We start from the raw sequence: 19,073 nt of genomic DNA on the forward strand, positions 1-19,073 counted from the left end.
TAATCCATAAACATTGAACTATTCATAAGTTTGAAGCTTCATCTAGCTAAACAAGAGTAGTTAGATTCAGCTGCTCATCATAGCAACTAAGCCAACACAGCTAAAAGTAATAAAAGACATGTTCTTATTTAACTAAAATAAAAACCTCTCTTCTTTTTGGTGTTGAAAACCTTCATCCAGAACCCTTCTTTCGCTCTGAATCGTCTCCTGGAATTCTTTCCTTCAGCCAAAAGCTTTTTCCTTTTGTAATAATCAGGAGAACTTAAATAATCTCCAAAAACTTGCGCCACGTCGTGACCAGCTTTGCCACGTCGTGGGCTTCAAGTAATCCGTATCCTCCAAGGAATCCTCCGCATCGCGATGTCTATCTTCTGGAAACCTCTTGCCACGTCGTGGCCGACTTTGCCACGTCGTGAATTCAATATTTATCGTGGATTTATTCTTTTCTTGTCTTTCAAGCCTCCCGTGTTCCACATATTGTCACTTTTGGTCCCTCTCTTCGAAAATCCTTTTAATAACAATTTAAAGTCATAAGTACCATTATTCTAAACATATTATCAATTTATTAATAAAAATGTACTTAAATATTGCCTAAAAATAAGTATAAATATGGCAATATCAAAATACCCCACACTTAGGCTTTGCTTGCCCTTAAGCAAATTTAAACTTAACTTCTAATTACTAACACCACATAGAACAATCCAACTCTAGCTCAGCCATTATGCCAAGACCTCAACGCATACATTTGTGTCTATAATTTTCCTAAAGTACTCCCCCATACTTTAAATACTCACAATCTTCATAAACTCTCGCCCACTTTTTCCGAACAATGCTCATTTTATGCAACCCTCCGAATCCATCCGCAGAAAACCTCCTTATCCTCAAGGTATTTTTAGTTGAGCAACCTAAGCATACATAATCTAGAATTACAATTATTGATACCACTATGGAGCTCTTTTGGAATTCTTCACTTCTTTGACATTTGATCTTTGATTTCTGCAAATTCACCACCTTATTTGATTTGATTTCTGGTATCTTCAACTTTTTGCATTTCTTGGAATTTTGATCTTTTAATCTTCACTTTATTTGCTCCAAAATTCTTACAACTTTACTTGTAATTCTCTCTCTTTCTTTTTTACATGTACCTCACTTTTTTCACTCAAAACCTACATGCTTAAGCAGAGGCGCTCAACCTCAACCTTTATCGGTTAATGATAATAATTTTCCTAGATACATTTCAGGTTTAGGCTGCTAAACATATTGCATCCGTCAAACCAAGTGGGGTTATGTTTTTGTTCCATGATTTCACTAAAATAAGGGAGGCCACAAATGCACTATAACGTGTATTGGCTCAACTAAACATTTGAACTTTCATCGGATCATCCCACATAACACTAGCAATTATAGCTCAAATTACTATTACTAGATTCAATTATTAAAAATTTCAATTTCAAAATTTTCAATTTTTACTATCAAATTCTATGATTATCTAGCGATTTACTTTTTCTACCCCTACCCCACACTAATTTCATACAATGCCCTCATTGTATTCATAAAAATAAATCAAAATTAAAGAAAAGGGAGAAAAAGAAACAGACTCCCCTGGGATAATGGCGTGAGCATCTCCAAAAGTGTGGAAAACGTGCATCCGAAATCTGGACCTCCAAAAATAGAAGCTCGGTGTAGAACTGGGTGAATATGTAAATAAACCACGAACATGACTCGAAACTTCAACTCTTCAAAGTGGGTGTTAGTAAGTAGAAATGTGGGCAATGATAAACTGGGACACATCGTGGCAGGTAGCTATCCACGTCGTGATATTAGATCAAAACGCGAACACCAAACTGCTTTATTTCTTCAAATTGCATAAGCGCCACGACATGGCGTAAGAAGTCCACGTCGTGGAAACTAGACATCAGCAAAATTGTCTTATTTCTTTCATACACTCTAGCAACTTGACCAATGTCTAAATGGTTTAAGACGCTTCTATGTAAATACACTTCCCAACTGTAACGTCTCTCCTACTAACGTACCCCACACTTATCTTGAATTGTGGGTTCCAACTCACGACTCTACGCTTCCTCGACTCGACAAATACAACTCTAGAGTTAACCTTACATGCTCCTTAGAATTCCAATGCTAATCTGAAAAATGGAACAACCCAAAAGAAATAAAAGAGTAACATCATAGATCAAGAATGTTTTACATTACACACCAAATTCAAACATAAAAAAAACTAAAAATCACTCAAAAACAAAACAAAATGAAAAGAAAAGGAAATAAAATCAATCATCATCTTGGTCTTGCGCTCCACTTGGTCCTGCCCCATCATTTTGCGGACGCCATAGCTCCTCCCATGTCGGAAAATAAGGATAATGTGGTGGCATAGAAGGTGGTCGGGTCACACCCAAATGCGAATAAATACCCTCAGTAAGCTGGGTATGGTAAATGGCATGCCCCCGTAGATTATCCAAATAAGTTCCTACCCGACTCTGAAAAGGGTCGGTGGGCACTCCCTGCACATACTGGGAAGTAGCACGCTCTCTCTCGACGTCACCTCTAGCTCGCGCATTCCGACGCCGTGGTCTGGCTGGCGGTTGCTATCCTGGCTGCGCCTTCTCTTGCTCGTCATCTATCGGTGGTATAACAAAACGACCCCCAACATTCACTACAGCCCGCATAACTCCCAAGACTTGAATGGTCAAGTCTGTGTCTGGGAATCGAGTAAGATTCCTCACAAAATCATGGGTCAAAATATGATATGACCTAGCAAGGCGAATAACCAAATGCCCCCTGTAATCTGGCTCCCGGGCCTGAATTGGCTGCATTCTTCCCCATGAACCTCGCCAACATATAAGGTAAATCACAGCAAACTCCCGGGGTAATAAGAGTCCATAAATAAAACAAATTCTGAATGGGGACTTTATCACCATGATGCTTGTGATTTATTGAGAAAGTGGTCACGCGATGTAAAAATCAGAAAACAGGATTCCGAATTTGTGACTCACTCAAGTCACGAGTATTGTATTCATGGCTAGTAATGCCCCGCCAGAACTGAACATCCATAATACCGGGATTAAAATCCCGAACGCATCCAAGCAAGAACGGTATGAAAAACAGAAATTGAGTTTCCATTTCGGTATAAAGCCCCATACGCCAAGCGAATTCCCGAAGACTACACTCTCTATAAACACCACCCAAATGAAACTCAAGTGCTCGGTTGTAGGTGAAATCCATGGTACGTTCCTCGAAGCATACGGTAGAGAAAAACTCCACCGATAATTCCTGGTATACGGGTTCTTGAATGGCAAATAAATTCCTCCACCCGTGACAAGTGAAAGAAAATTGATCTCCAACATATGTCTTCGACCAATAGCGTGCCAACTCAGCAACCATTCCCACTCCACCGAGCCATCCCCAATCGATAATTGGGGCTATCACAAACTCCCTATTGTACAGCCATCCCAGCCAATTCTCGTAAGTAGTTAACAACGGTCGGGGAATGTTTTGAGGAAACTGATATAAGGGATGTATACTTGCTACATCTATCGGGTTTTCCTCCTGTGGAATAGCTCTTCGTGGTCCCATTTCTGCATATAAAATCAAACCAAAGCAGCAAACATCCAAAACATTAAAACAATTTAAACCTGTCTGCTAGAAGTCACGACGTGGCCAGGCTACGCCACGTCGTGGACCGCAGTCGCAACCAGTTTATAGATCGGTCATTTTGTATGCCATTTCTAACAAAATTAGTGCTTGGGGTTTGTTCCTATGGACATTTAAGGGACATGCAACCTAGAATCAACAACTAATTTCAACCAATTTCGTGAATTACATAAACCCTAGCCATGAAAATTTAAAATTCGAAGAACTAACTACAAATAATGAGTAGAATACATACCAAGTAGATTAATTGGAAAGAACTTGCAAGGGATTTGGAAGTAGATTAAGAAATCGGCTGTGGGGTTTGTTGTTCCCGTTCGTGCGGCAGTATCTAATGTGAATGGGATTATTGGTCAAAGGGTTTTAAGCATATGGTCCCCCCCGTGACTTTTTAAAGGCCACGTCGTGGCTAGCTATGCCCACGTCGTGGACTTTAAATCTATCATCTGGTCCCGTGTTTTCATTTTGACCCACGACGTGGCTGGCTATGCCCACGTCGTGGAAACTGCCTGATTGCAAAATGTTATAAAATCTCACATTTTAACTAAATACTATTCATCTTATTCATTAAAGTTCCCCACAGCTAATTCTTTACTAATTATCAGTTATTTGATGATGAGTTGATATTTTTCCTAATTAAAAGCTAAAAAAAATTAAAAAGAAAAGAAAATGCAAACCAAGCTAGGGTTGCCTCCCGAGAAGCGCTTCTTTTTTCTTGGAGTCTTGAGCTGGACTCCGTGCCTTCTACGTTGAATCTTCTGAAGAGTCCACCATTAAGATCTTTTGTTCCTTGAACCGCCTCTTGTAAGCTTGAACTCGCCTTTTATACGCCTTCTTTGAATTCTCCTTTTTAGTTTTTCCATCTTCTTCAAGCTTGCGTTTTGTGCCCTTAGTTTGTTCCTTGCACTCCATAGCATTCTCCTCCTCTTTCACCACTGGCTTTGTTACTCTTGAAGTGGCCTCCTCTTCATCACTTGTCATCTCCTCATCATCTTTGCTCACCCAAGAAGGCGGACTCTTGTAAGCTATGACTTCAATCAAATATGGAACAGATGCCCTCGGTTTTGTTCTTTTGACTTGATGAACTCCCTTGATCTTTTCTTCCATAAGCTTTTCCAGTTCTTCAAGTCCATTATCTTCATTAATTGTGAACACCTCTTCTTTATCCTCTTGAAAGTCATCTTGTATTCCAAAGACTTCTTGTTCATCTCCAACCCTGAAAGTGAGCTTAGATTCGCGGATATCAATAAGAGCTCCAGCAATTTTAAGTAATGGACAACCAAGGATTATTGGAACATCGGGATCTTCCTTCATATCCAAAACTACAAAGTCTATTGGAAAAACAAATTTTCCAATTTTCACCAAAATATCCTCCACGACGCCCCGAGGTTGTGTCACCGAACGATTCGCCATGTGAATCTTCATTTTTGTAGCCTTCATCTTCTAAATCTCCAATTTTTGATAAAATGAAAAAGGCATCAAATTAATGCTAGCCCCATAATCGGCTAAAGCATTAACCTTCATTTTATTACCAAATTCACACGGAAGAGTGAGGCGTCCAGGATCCCCCATCTTTTCTGGTGTCTCTCCCAGCACAGCTTTTGAAGTTTGTTCACTTAGAATCACTTTAGACTGCTTCTTTAATTGCCTTCGAGTGTCTATCAAATCTTGCAGTAATTTCTGATTCTCGGGAGTTTTGGATAAGGACTCGACAAAGGGAGTATTAATTGGGATCCCCTTCACATGCTTTACAAACTCTAAATGCTCCTTCTCCGGTAGACTAAGTGCAGCTCGGGTGGGAAATGGCAAAGGTGGCTGATAAGCTTGAACGGGCTCAAAGGATTTTTGATCTGACATGCGCCACGTCGTGGCCAGAGGAGTGCCACGTCGTGGCGAAGCTGATTCAACAATCTTTTTACTTTCAAACTTCGACTTCTTAGGTTTTGGATCGGGCTGCTGTGGTTCTTCTTCCAATGCCTCCAGGAACTCAAAGATTGCATCTTCTTCAGTATCGATGGCCATTACAAGAGATTGGGTCTTTACTTCGGGATTCTTCGGGGACAATTTTTCATGAACTAGAGTGGTTAGTTGACCAAATTGTACTTCAAGATTATGGATGGAGGCTTGTTGATTCTTTATCAAAGTTTGTTGTTCCATAATAGCGGAATCAGTGGCATCGTGTCTTTTTTCCGAAGCTTCCATAAACTTCATCAAAATGGTCTCTAGGTTGGGTTTCTTCTCGGCTGGTGGCTGCTCCTTCTGATAAAAGCCTCGACCTATCTGCCTATACTTATCTTCTTTTTGCTTCTTATACTCTTCATATGGCAGCCACTCCTTCTTCGGTTTCCTCCAGTCCTCATCAAATTTATCCCCACTAGAGTAGCACACTTGAGCTTTTCTGTTCCCATACTCATCTACATTGCAGTCCTTGGTCAAGTGTGGACCACTGCATCTCTCGCAACCCACTCTTATGGCATGTATTGACTGGTCCATTTGTGTTATCCTTCGATCCATATTATTCAACATGGCCATTACAGCTGCTATTTCTTCAGTTTGGGCCCCTCCACCGCCTTTGATTCCATCTTGCCTCGGGTTGTGGTATTCGCGAGAGTGCTTTGCGAATTCTTTAATTAGCTCCTTGACCTCCCTTGGATTTTTCTTTGTCAAAGGTCGTTGAGAATCAAGGAGTTGTCTTGTCATCACGTTGACCCCATCATAGAAGATTGACATCTCTTGCTGCACATTTAGATCATGCTGAGGGCAATTTCTGAGCAAGCCCTTGTACCGATCCTATGCTTCGTATAATGACTCCCCCGGCTGTTGCTCAAAGTTGGCTATTGCCTTCTTGAGTTTGGATATCTTGGACGGCGGGCAAAACTGGTCCAGGAATTGCTCACGCATTTGAGCCTAAGTGGTGATTGTACTCGGTGGGAGTGCTTTTAACCACTCCTTAGCAGCTCCTTTGAAAGTGATGGGAAGCATCCTAAGCAAGACTGTGTTTCTGTTGACATTTGGGACATTGAAGTAATCCGCAATGTCGGTGACTTCATCTAGATGCTTAAAAGCATCCTCATGATCTTTCCCGAAAAATGGGATGTCCTTCAGTGCAGTCAATATGTGTCCCTTCAGCTCGAATGTGGCAGTGGCAGGTATTGTGGGTTGGACTAAACCGGGACCCACATCTTCTCGGATCCGCTTCTTGTAAGCTTCCATGGACATTTCTTTAATTGCTGCCATCTCATTCCTTGGCTCGTTCTCGAGTTCGCTCGTGTGTTCTTCAAATTCCGGTTCGGTATCGATTTCAGACTCGGTTTGGACGGGTGTATGATCCAAATGCTCAAGATTGCTCTTGTGCCTCACGGATGAACTTGACTCTCATGTCTTCTTTCCCAACTTCCTAGAAAAAGCTGACTTCAATTCTTGTAAGGGCGTCTTTTTCTTGTGAAGTGCAGACTCGGGATCTTCAAGTGGTGGTACCAAGTGTGTGTTTGAGCTTCTGGTCATGAACTCCTACAACTTGCTAAACTAAAAACGTAAAACTGAACTAAAATAAGAAAAACTAACTACAACAAAAAAGCTAGTTTTTTTAACTGTCCACGTCGTGGCAGGTAACTGGCAGAAAAAAAATTTATTTTGCTGAAAAATTAACTTTTTGTGGTTTTTACTCCACAAGAAGGATCGGTTAATTTAATGTAAATAAATAAACTAAAAGCTAAAAAAAAAATACTAAGCTGTTCCCCGGCAACGGCGCCAAAAACTTGATGTGCACAAAAGTACTCACTAATTTTAATATTTATAACCTAACAAACTTAACTAACTATGCACTTATAGGCAGTGTACCTAGTCAGATTACAGTATAGCTTGGGTAAGTCGGGTGTCGATCACAGTGAATAGTGTTTTAATTAATTTACTCACTATCAAATTAACCTAATTATTAACAAGTTTAAAGGGGTTTTATCCGATTTTGCAAGATCAGATGAACTTAAATTCAAATTCAATAATTAAAAACACACTCTTGTTTAGTTTGAATCCGCATCTTCCTTATGGCTAACTCATGATTACGGATTATTAAGTTGGTTTTTAGTTGTATTAGTAATTTAGTTCTAACTTTACCAATAATTAACTAATTCATGTCAAACCATGTATGTTCACACATAATTAAACACAGAACTAATTATGAATGTAAATATGCTATGTAAGATTTGTTGTATAAACGCAATTATGATCACAATACACGTTCTCTAGCACAGCTAAGCTTTATTTATTCTAATTACTAACTAAGATTGGTCAATCCTAGCTCTAACAATTCAATGTTCACTAAATCATTAGGTAAAAAGGTTCATGTAGTTTATTGGTCACTAAGCTACACAAAACATGCAATCAAGCAATTAGAGAAACAAACAATAGCATGCTAGGTTATACAAATCAAACACAAGCAATTTTTACCAACTAAACTTAATTCATAAACATTGAACAATTCATAAGTTTGAAGCTACATCTAGCTAAACAAGAGTAGCTAGATTCAGCTGCTCATCATAGCAACTAAACCAACACAGCTAAAAGTAATAAAAGACATGTTCTTATTTAACTAAAATAAAAACCTCTATTCTTTTTGGTGTTGAAAACCTTCTTCCAGAACCCTTCTTTCGCTCTGAATCGTCTCCTGGAATTCATTCCTTCAACCAAAAGCTTCTTCCTTTCGTAATAATCAGGAGAACTTAAATAATCTCCAAAAACTCGCGCCACGTCGTGGGCTTCAAGTAATCCGTATCCTCCAAGGAATCCTCCGCATCGCGATGTCTATCTTCTGGAAACCTCTTGCCACGTCGTGGCCGACTTTGCCATGTCGTGAATTCAGTATTTATCGTGGATTTATTCTTTTCTTGTCTTTCAAGCCTCCCATGTTCTACATATTGTCACTTTTGGTCACTCTCTTCGAAAATCCTTTTAATAACAATTTAAAGTCATAAGTACCATTATTCTAAACATATTATCAATTTATTAATAAAAATGTACTTAAATATTGCCTAAAAATAAGTATAAATATGGCAATATTAGCTTTATTGGGCCGTAAACCCATTTCTTTGTCATTATTGGACCGTAAACCCTCAAATGGGCCCAATGGGCCGAAAACTTTCATATCGGGCCACATAATTTCGAACATATTCAAAAATGGACCAAACATTTCTATCTCTTTTCCTCCCATCTCAAATTCTTGGCTATATATATATATATAAAAAGGAAAAATTCCATGGATATAATTAATTGACACCTCACTATTATCCCTTGGATATCCATGCATTTACCACAACATGTATCTAGGCCAATCTCATATACCCATACACATCTTTTCTTTTCTCTCTCTTCTCTCTTCTTCTTTCTCCTTCTTATTCTCGGCCAAGCCTCTCTTCACTCACCATTCTCCATTCAAACTTCCAACACTACAAAACTCCTCTTAAAGCCATTTAAAATTCTCTCATCTTCATCTCCTAAAATTTGTGTGTGCTAGAGTGTAAATCCAATGATACTCCACCAAAAATCTACTCATTTGGTAAGCTACTCTCTAAGTTTGATTATTAACTTCATTTTGTGATAATCTTCACTTCTTAACACATCATTTCATGATCCATGCTCTTAGATCCATCTTAGATTTGAAAACTCCACTGAAGAAGCTTATTAGGGCCGAGATCCTTCTCATTCTTCATCAAAAACTGAAATCATCAAACCAATGTGAGTTCATACTTCCTATTTTAAGTTTTTACTATGTTTTGGGGGAGAATACAAGTTGTTCTGTGTAGATCTATGTGTATATGCATGATTTTGTGTGTTTTTTATGATATAAGTGTGATTATGTGTTATAAACTTCATAAACTTGAAAATATGCTAAAATATGATGATATTTGTAGAACATAACACTTATTACAACTTATTATGCAAAGAAAAGGTTTATAACACTTCAAAGTTGTTTAAAACTAAGAAAATTTCATGAGAGGGCCAAAAATGGCAAAATAATCAAAAGTGAGCTTATTATATATAACTCATGGTTTTAAGGGACAAAAAAGATTTATTTTTGATAAATATGAATCTTTATGGTATTTGCGATTTTAAAAGGGCTAAAAGTGTAAACTATCACAAATAGGCCTCATTTTGGACTTTCATGGCTTTTGGGCTAAAATTGTAAATTGTTGGGCTTTTGTTGTCCTTTTACACGTTTATTGGGCCTAGAATATACCTTACATGTTTATTGCGCCTTCGTGGTCCATCTACATGCTTGTTGACTTCACACATTCACATACGTACATGTTGGGCTTTGAAAACTAAATTCTTACTTGAAAACATTATACACTGTGCAATTTCATATTCGCGTAAATTTGGTTAAGGACCTTGTGAGACATTTCGTTTGGCACCTATCGCGTGTACAACCGTAGCCTGTAGTTATAACCAGAGTCTCCTGAAGGGAGAGTGAGAGTTTGTGTATAGATCTATACGGGGGTGACACCCTACACCTGAGCTGTTCGCTACAGTTAGACTAGGCCAGTCTAGGGTGAAAAACCTAACCTGAAACACGTCGGCATCCGAAAAACGTCATAACAGGCGGAATTGTAATTATCAAGTATGGTTATAATGACTCACTTAGAGGAATTAACATCATTATAAAATTTACGGAATACAACATCTGTTGATAATACGGAAACATACACATATTAGTACTTAGTTTTAGGGTGTTGAAATCACAACGTGTCACACCCCAAAACCAAGAACGGTGAAAACATTCTGGGGCGGAGGACGTCATGTACAGTATCACAACAATGAAAAGTAGTAAACAAGCAACAACATCATCCATTGCATTAATAATATAATTTTAATACAAGTGTTCTGTCACATTATAATAGACACTAAAGTATAATCAAAATGAAAGATGAGTCTTGAACGAGCTCTATCTTCTCTACACCTTGCATCGGTACATGTCTACTGTTGACCTGAGGATACAAGTTATTTTGAAAGAGAGTATCAGCTTTAAAGCTGGTAAGATCATAAGTATTAATGTGTCTTAATTTGTATGTAAGTATTTGTATGACATGTAATGAAAGACTTGAAAATGTTTTGAAAGAAAGATCGTGTAAGTATGAAAATGTTTGTAAAACAACTATAAACGTTTGAAAAACCCTAGAAATCCCTATGATTCCTACTATTATAAAAGGGAGTCTTCTACCAAGACCTAACTGTTCTAAAGGTAGTCTTCTACCAAGACTTAACTATTCTGAATGTAGTCTTCTACCAAGACCCAACTGTTCTAAATGTAGTCTTCTACCAAGACTTAACTATGCTACTATTATTATTATTATTATAAGACATTGTATCCTTTGGTACCACGATACTCAAATATAATTCACCACATCTATTATGTGAATGGGTCACAAGATAAAGGTAATAATATAAATAACCTAAGTATTACCCTTTGGTACTAGAGTAACTAACAGTGTTAACTGAAGACATTTGTAGATGTACATTCAACTCTGTTGCTAACAGCTGGGTATAGGAATAGTTAGTCACTTAAAGTATACCTGTAATGGTATCAACCGTTGACATCCGTGGATGTGCTTTTACCTCTGTAGCTAACAGAGATTCTAGGAATGGTTAATCCCGTGAAGTATCCTTTGGTACTAGGATATTAAATCCAATCTATCTCGCCGATTATGTGATTGTATCACAAGTGAAGATAAGAATGAGGATTATATAACATAATCTATAAATATAATATATACTATTAATTCATCATATGTTATCTATGTAAACGTACTCATGTAAATGTAATCATGTAAATGTACTCATGTAAATGTAATCATGTAAATGTACTCATGTAGATGTATCTATGTAAATGTACTCATGTAAATGTAATCATGTAAATGTAATCATGTAAATGTACTCATGTAATCATGTAAATGTACTGTGTGTACTAGCTGTGACGTGTGTTCTCTCTCTATCTAGCAAGTATTGACTCATGAATGAACTGACTCATTGTATGATATCTTGTTCTAGTAATAGTTCTAGTATCTTCCTAAACTACCCATACGATAGCTTACTAGTAATGTAACTGGCACGTATGAACATGGAAGTATACCCTTGCTACCCAAGGGTATTGAATGAACTGGGAAAACCTTTATGACTATACATGTACATATGATATATAACTAATATTTAAACAACCTTCGGACGGATACCCGATGTCCCACTAGACCACATCTCAAGCGCGAAAAGGAAATAGGGTGGATAGCCTTCCTAAGTCTTTTAAACATTTCTTATATAACTATACATATATAGGCATGCAATTGATAATATAAAAGCATAAAATAAGTTTTGTAAAACCTTTGAATATAATTATTATCTAAGAAAAGATCGACTTGATGTCAATCATTAAAACGGGTTGAAAACATGGGTTTGATAAAACAATTTAAGTATAAAGAAACATTTGTTTGAAACACAATTGTAAATGACTTTGAAATGAAATATACAGAGTAAAATGTACAGTTTAATAAGGAGTTTTAAACATATCAAGTGTTTATGAAAAACAATTGAACGAAACTGTTGGTAAAACGGCTAATGAGTAGTAAATCATTTGAATACTGCTTATTAATCACGTGTGATTGATATAATATTTAAAAACATTTAAAACATTGATTAAGGGGTATGAACTCACCTGTTGCGAATGGATCGGAAGGAAGTTTCGGATAAATGCTTGGTGTCAAGTGAAGACTTAGACACGCACAAAGATCCTAATAACATATAAAGACATATGTATTTAAACAAATAGTCTTTAGACAATAAATAAACAAGTCATGACACTCTAGGACATGACAAACACTTTGTATAAGTGTTATAAGTGCTAAGGAGTGCATCTAAGTGTTGTAGGGAAGGGCTAGTATGTTTGGGGTTCAAGGAACACTTCTAAAATGAGTTTACTCCCTAAAGACCAACACCCCTTGAGTTTACGGTCGTAAACTCCTAAACTTTTGACCATTTTTTGTTTTGAAGTCTTCTAAGCTATTCCAAGCATTCCTACTTCATGATTTAGCCTTAGGAAGTGTTGTGTGGCATCAAAACACTCCTAAATGGAGCTTATGGTCTAAGGACCATTTCTCCATGAGTTTACTACCGTAAACTCTCATGGACTAAGGTATTTTGGTGTTTTCAAGTTCTAAACACTTCATGGTAAAAGCCTAGGTTAGATTCTAGGCATTAGGAGTAAATATGGGACATTTAAACCCCTTTTTGGGTGTTTATAGTTTTGGGAGATCCCCAAACCGTAAACACATATAAATGGTTGTTTTCTTGTTCTTTTATGTGCTATACACATCAAGGATCGATCTAGACAAGTCCCTAAGGCATTGTGAAGCATCTAGACACCCTAAAGCACCCTAAGGCACTAAATTTGGTGTTTATGGTTTTGGGAGCCTCCCAAAACCGTGAACACCTTGTTCTTGGTGTTCTTGGGACTTTTCCTTGGTATAAATATGTATAGCAAGCTTTAAACGACTCGAGGATAGAAGTACTTACATTGTGGAAGCTTGAAATGAACTTAAAGTCCAAGAACACTAATGTGTGTACTTGGTGTTCTTGGTGTTTTGGAAAACTAGTCAAAACACATAAATGGATGGATTAAAGGATGTATAATCACTAGATGTTATGTTATATCAACTAATCGAGTCGAGAAACACTTATGTTTTCGGGAAATCGGGCGAAAACCGGGATGATACTTGAGAGAGTTTGGAGTTTACTCTTTTTAGGGTGGAATGAGAAGTGTGGTAATTTGGGGAGTAAACTTATGTTTAAGCATGAGTTTACGCTTTTGGGAAGATTTTCGGCCCAAACATAAAAGTTTGGCCGTGAACTTCTAAGACACGAGGTATTCACGGTTTAGAAATTTCGAGACCCGAGACGGCCCATCCGCTCACCCGTTCGTTTAAAGATTAATTATTAAAATAATCAAACGAACTTTAATTTCCTAAAAACAAGTAAAAGGGAACTTGACTTATAATATGGAGGGATTGACTTTTAGGGTTTGACCGAATGAAAATTCCGAGTTGTCACACAACGTTTTTTTTTTTTATCAACAGACAACATCGGCTTGTCTGGAATCATTCATTTCATACACTCACAAACATTAACACACATGCATTAATACAAGATCTGACACAAACATTTCAAACCGTTTTTCAGAAAATATTGGATATTCTGGTGTTTACAAAGTAATACAAAACATTTTACTCAAACATGCTTCTGAACTCGCCAACATTATATATGAATAAGAATTTCGAGAGTATGTGAATAAGAATTAGAGAAGTCTAATACCAACATGGACTGCCCTAATTCAAGCTGATAGAGTGATATACCAAGACAACAATGATGCATGCAACACAATCAAGGAGGCAAAAAAAAAAGACCAGTCGATAGTATCGTTGATGCATCATTTCCATAAGGATTTGAGGCTAAAAATACACACAAGTTGAATGATTGAAGTTTCATCGTCACCACCCGTAAAAAATGAAGCTTAACCAACGCCATCGTTTTTTTCTAGGTTGTCATTTAACCCTGGAATCGTTGAAGAAGACAAAGAGGTGGGTCAACACTCATCGTTAAATCTACATATTGGGGTTTAACTCAAGGGTATAGGGACCACACCCCTAGCCTTAGTCAGATGATCTTGGAGAAAGGGTAACATGTCGTTGATGACTATTTTATGCATATCGATAATATATGTTGGATTAGGAACATAAGGTTACATGAAGTGATGTCCCGGTAACTAGATGACATAGATGCCAAAAAAAGGAACACCGCCACTAGGGACGACATGCCAACAATAAAGTGGTCTCTCTCTCTCTCTCTCTCTCCACACACACATACAGACCACTCCTTAAGCATGAGAAGATCTGCCTAGATTTAGTGGTTTCCATTAGCACTACTCAGTTTAGCATATAGGAATGTGGTTTGTAAGAGGTAAATAAAAGAATAAATTCCACGAATGGTCCCTATTGTTTAAGGTAATATAGGCATTTGATCTCTAACATATTTATTTAACTTAGAATATCCATATTGTTTGTTTTTTATGCATTTGGTCTTTGTCTTAACTAAAAAGACTATTTTGACTTTGAGTTTTTAATTTATTTAAATAAACACACTCAACTCAACCCTACCCCTCACCTTACCTTACTTACCCCACAATTTTCCCTACTTAAATAATAGTCTTTTCAATTAATACAGAGACCAAGCATATAACAAAAACAAATAACAAGACCAAAGGTATAACGAAAACAAACAATATAAAAATTCAAGTTAAAAAATAAGTTATGGACCAAACGCAAATTACCCCATACCATAGGGACCATTCATGTAATTTACTCTAAATAAAAAAAAAAGTTGACTTTAGGGTTTTTGATTTTTCAGTATATAAATAAATAAGATTAATAATAAAATGAATAAATGACTAAACGAAGGGAAAACATGTCTTTCTATAATGAATTTCACATAATAAAATAACAAAACATGGACTCAAAGTGTTAATTTAACTATACCACAAGGACGATTTCTCTAATTACTTTTATAATTATACACATGTACAACAATACAAATGATTATAATAAACTACAAAATTTAAATAATAAAAATTTCGATTTTAATTTCATGTATTTATGCCTAAAATTAAGAAAAATTAAATTTTATTCGGTCTATCCATTTACAGCCACCGGATTATGGTCTTCGTCGTCGTCGACAACAACCTTTTTATCACGTTGTCGTCTTCGTCCCGTGATTCAAACCAATAATTATTCCACTCGAAATAGTAATAATTCTCCACTTTCTTCCATGGTGTCCACCCTTTGTTTCTCTCTTCTCATCCTTTTCTCTTCACTCTCACATGCTTCCTCACAGTATGTATTACCGGACCACTACTTTATCAACTGTGGATCCAACTCCGACATCGATTTCACCAACCGGAAATTTGTCGGCGACGTCAATCCCCCAACTTTCTCCATCTCCGGTGGACATGTCGCCGCAGAAAACAACAACCCGGCAACCGATACGCCGGATATCTACCGAACAGCAAGAGTTTTCACTAAGAAATCATGGTACGAACTCGAAGCAGATGAAAACAACACTTTTGTAATGGTACGCCTTCATTTTTCCCAATTCTCTTCTAATGGATTCGAATTTTCCAATTCGAAACTCGATGTTTCTGTTTCCGGGTTCTCTCTTTTATCCGGTTTTACCACCGGAAACACGACTGTGATTAGGGAATTTATATTCCCGATTGGGTCTGAACGAAAGTTTAGAATCGAGTTTACACCCTCCCGTGGATCATCTTCTGCGTTTGTAAACGCCATTGAAGCTTTCACGACACCATCGAATCTATTCAGGCCCGCCTCCAGTTTCCCACGTATTTCACCCACCGGAAAACTTGCTGATCTGGAGAAGTTAACATCGGATTATGCTTTCAACCCAATCCACAGAGTTAACGTCGGAGGACAAACGATCAACATAGCTCGTGACACCTTAAGAAGAACCTGGACACCTGATGATTCCTTCATCTTCAACAATGGACCAGCAAGAAACGTTACTTTTGATGGCCGGATTAATTATGTCGATGGCGGATCAACGTCATTCGATGCTCCTGATGATGTTTACAAAACAGCCAAACAATTGAACAACAGTTTGGTAAACATTACTTGGAATTTCAACGTCAATAAGAATGCCATGTATCTGGTTCGAGCTCATTTCTGTGATATTATAAGCACAGCCCTCGTCGATCCCAACGACGCCTTCAACTTCTTCGTCTACAGTCACCACCGGGAGGAGATTCAACCGGGTAACACAGTGGTGGCGTTACAAGCTCCGTTTTATCTTGATTTGGTGGTGGAGTCTACTGATTCAGATCGTTTGAATATCAGTATTGGCGCAATTCGTGGTAACAATCAGCCGGTTTTTCTGAACGGAGTCGAGATAATGGAGATGTTGAAAAACACCGGTGTGCGTGATCCGGCGAAGAAGAAGGGAAAGAGCGTGTTCATCGTGGTTGGATGTGTTGTTGCAGGTGTAGCTTTTGTGTTGGTTTTATTAGCAGGTTTCTTCATCGGATCAAGATGTGGGAAACGAAAGCAGGTGGTGGTCGGAGCAAAATCAGAGTCTCACGTGGTTCCATCATATGGCCGGAGTACTTCATACACAGACATAAATGTTGACTTCACAGTCAACAATCCATCACCAGTACTAGACCTCAATCTTAGGGTCCCATTTGCCGACATAGTTGAAGCAACAAATAATTTCGATGAAACTTTAATGATCGGTAGAGGGGGTTTCGGGAAGGTGTACAAAGGAACACTTCATGGGACCAAAGTGGCGGTCAAACGAGGCGAACAGGGTCACGGTCAAGGGCGGCCGGAATTCGTGACGGAAATCATGGTGTTGTCAAAGATCCGTTACAAACATTTGGTGTCTTTGATCGGTTATTGTGATGAAAATAACGAAATGTTACTAGTATACGAGTTTATGGAAAAAGGTACTCTTCAAGATCATCTGTATGATTCAGATCTCCCAAGACTCACCTGGGAACGGAGGCTTGAGATGTGTATCAGTGCGACCCGAGGTTTGCACTACCTTCACACGGGTTCAGAAGGCGGGATTATTCATCGTGATGTGAAATCAACGAACATTTTGTTAAACGAACATTATGTAGCAAAAGTTGCCGATTTCGGGATATCACGGTTGGATAATATGGATGAAGATGACCATTCAGATGTGAAAGGGAGTTTTGGGTATCTAGATCCTGAATACGTTAGATGTATGAAACTGACGCAAAAGTCAGATGTTTACTCATTCGGTGTGGTACTGCTTGAAGTGTTGTGTGCAAGGCCTGCTCTCGACCACAGACTTCCTGCAAAGGAAGTGAATTTGGCTGATTGGGCAATTAAAGAGATAAAAAATGGTAATCTTGAGAAAATAATTGATCCGTTTCTCGCGGGTACGATTAATCAGGACTCGTTAAGGAAATTTGTGGAAATAACTGAGAGATGTTTGAAGGAAACGGGAGATGAAAGGCCGAGTATGGTTGATGTGTTGTGGGATTTAGAATATGTTTTGAAACTTCAACTAATGTCAGTGGATCGTGAGTCGTATGATGATACCACGATAAATACTTCATTTCAGTTGCCGATGTCGATAATTGATAGGTTGCCTTCTCGAGTTGATGATGATTATGATGTGAATGATAGCTCAGTTTCGAGTTATCCGAGTGAGAGCCAAGTGTTTTCCCAATTAAAGATTGATGAAGCTCGATAGTTACCAATATAGTTTATTGATATATTGATTTCTCGTGGATATATAATTTTGTATTTTTTTTTTGTGAACCATTATATAATGGTTTGTATAATTTTTTTTTTTCATGTGGGGAAAATAAAAATAGGGTCGTTAAATTACCAAAAAACTTATAGTTGAATCGTGAGGGAGAGTAAAAGACAATTACATGTGGTTGAGATTGGGAATAAAAACAATTACATGTGGTTGAGATTTGGGAATAAAAAACATTGTTGATACTTTCATATTTCCCCTAAATTACCAATAAGTTGCATATATTGAAGAAAAAGAAAACTGACACTATAGCACAACTACGTTTTTGGTTTATCTCGGATTGGTCATTGAAGTTATTATTGTTATTATTTTTTGCGCAATAAGTCTCTAAAGTATCAAATTACATGTTAAATAGGGAAACTATCCAGTTTAATTCTGGCTTTATCGGTAACCCTTAGTCCATGTGGCTTTTTTTTCGAACCTAAAAATTAAAAAATTATCTACGTGGCTTTGTTTTCATTTCCTCTTAATAAAATTAAGCCCTAGAAGATCTAAAACTTTATCATCGGTACACATAAATTCGACGACTCTCTCTTTCTCTCTCTCTCTCTCTCTCTCTCTCTCTCTCTTCACCTACTACCGCTGCATGGCAGATCCACCGACACGTCCTCCTCCGCCCTCCAGCTACTCGCCTCCGCCTCCCCTTTCTTTCACGTTGCTTACCGATGCAACCTCTCTCTCCCTATGATGATTAGTAGTGTGTTTTTTGTGCGATCAATCAAGTAAGAGAATAAAGGGTGTGTGATTTCCAAGGCAAATGAGGTTTGAAATGACGAGAAAGCTACTGAGCATCCTTTCTCCATCATAGATGAAGATGTTTGATATGTGCTTTTCGTCAAACTAGTGGGACTGGCAAGAGATTGATGAATCAAGTAGCTGGCAAGATGGAATTTTCGTCACTCTCTATGTTTTTATGCCCTAGTATCCTCCATAGCTCTTGTACGTTATCTCTTCCTCAGTCCTCACACATTTTCCAACTCTTACAGACTTTAGGTTTTTAAAATTATTGAATG

At 37.7% G+C, this 19,073-nt stretch overlaps 1 protein-coding gene and 1 non-coding gene across 2 annotated transcripts; both read left to right on the forward strand.

Moving 5' to 3' along the window:
* The first annotated feature begins 6,409 nt into the window (after positions 1-6,409).
* Positions 6,410-6,516, forward strand: LOC111896379 (small nucleolar RNA R71). Its single transcript, XR_002851877.2, has one exon. It is a non-coding gene; the product is annotated as a small nucleolar RNA R71 (small nucleolar RNA).
* An 8,943-nt stretch (positions 6,517-15,459) lies between these two features.
* Positions 15,460-18,251, forward strand: LOC111896358 (probable receptor-like protein kinase At2g23200). The gene has a single exon (XM_023892362.3). It carries the CDS (start codon positions 15,523-15,525, stop codon positions 17,989-17,991), a length of 2,469 nt encoding a protein of 822 aa, XP_023748130.1. The 5' UTR covers positions 15,460-15,522; the 3' UTR covers positions 17,992-18,251.
* The last annotated feature ends 822 nt before the right edge of the window (positions 18,252-19,073 follow it).

Source organism: Lactuca sativa, chromosome 4 (genome assembly GCF_002870075.4).
Source record: "Lactuca sativa cultivar Salinas chromosome 4, Lsat_Salinas_v11, whole genome shotgun sequence".
In the NCBI taxonomy this organism is placed as follows: Eukaryota; Viridiplantae; Streptophyta; class Magnoliopsida; order Asterales; family Asteraceae; genus Lactuca; species Lactuca sativa.

Bases quoted from the DNA above. Each gene is read 5' to 3' on its own strand.
- LOC111896358 (XM_023892362.3), top strand. From the start codon at position 15,523: ATGGTGTCCACCCTTTGTTTCTCTCTTCTCATCCTTTTCTCTTCACTC.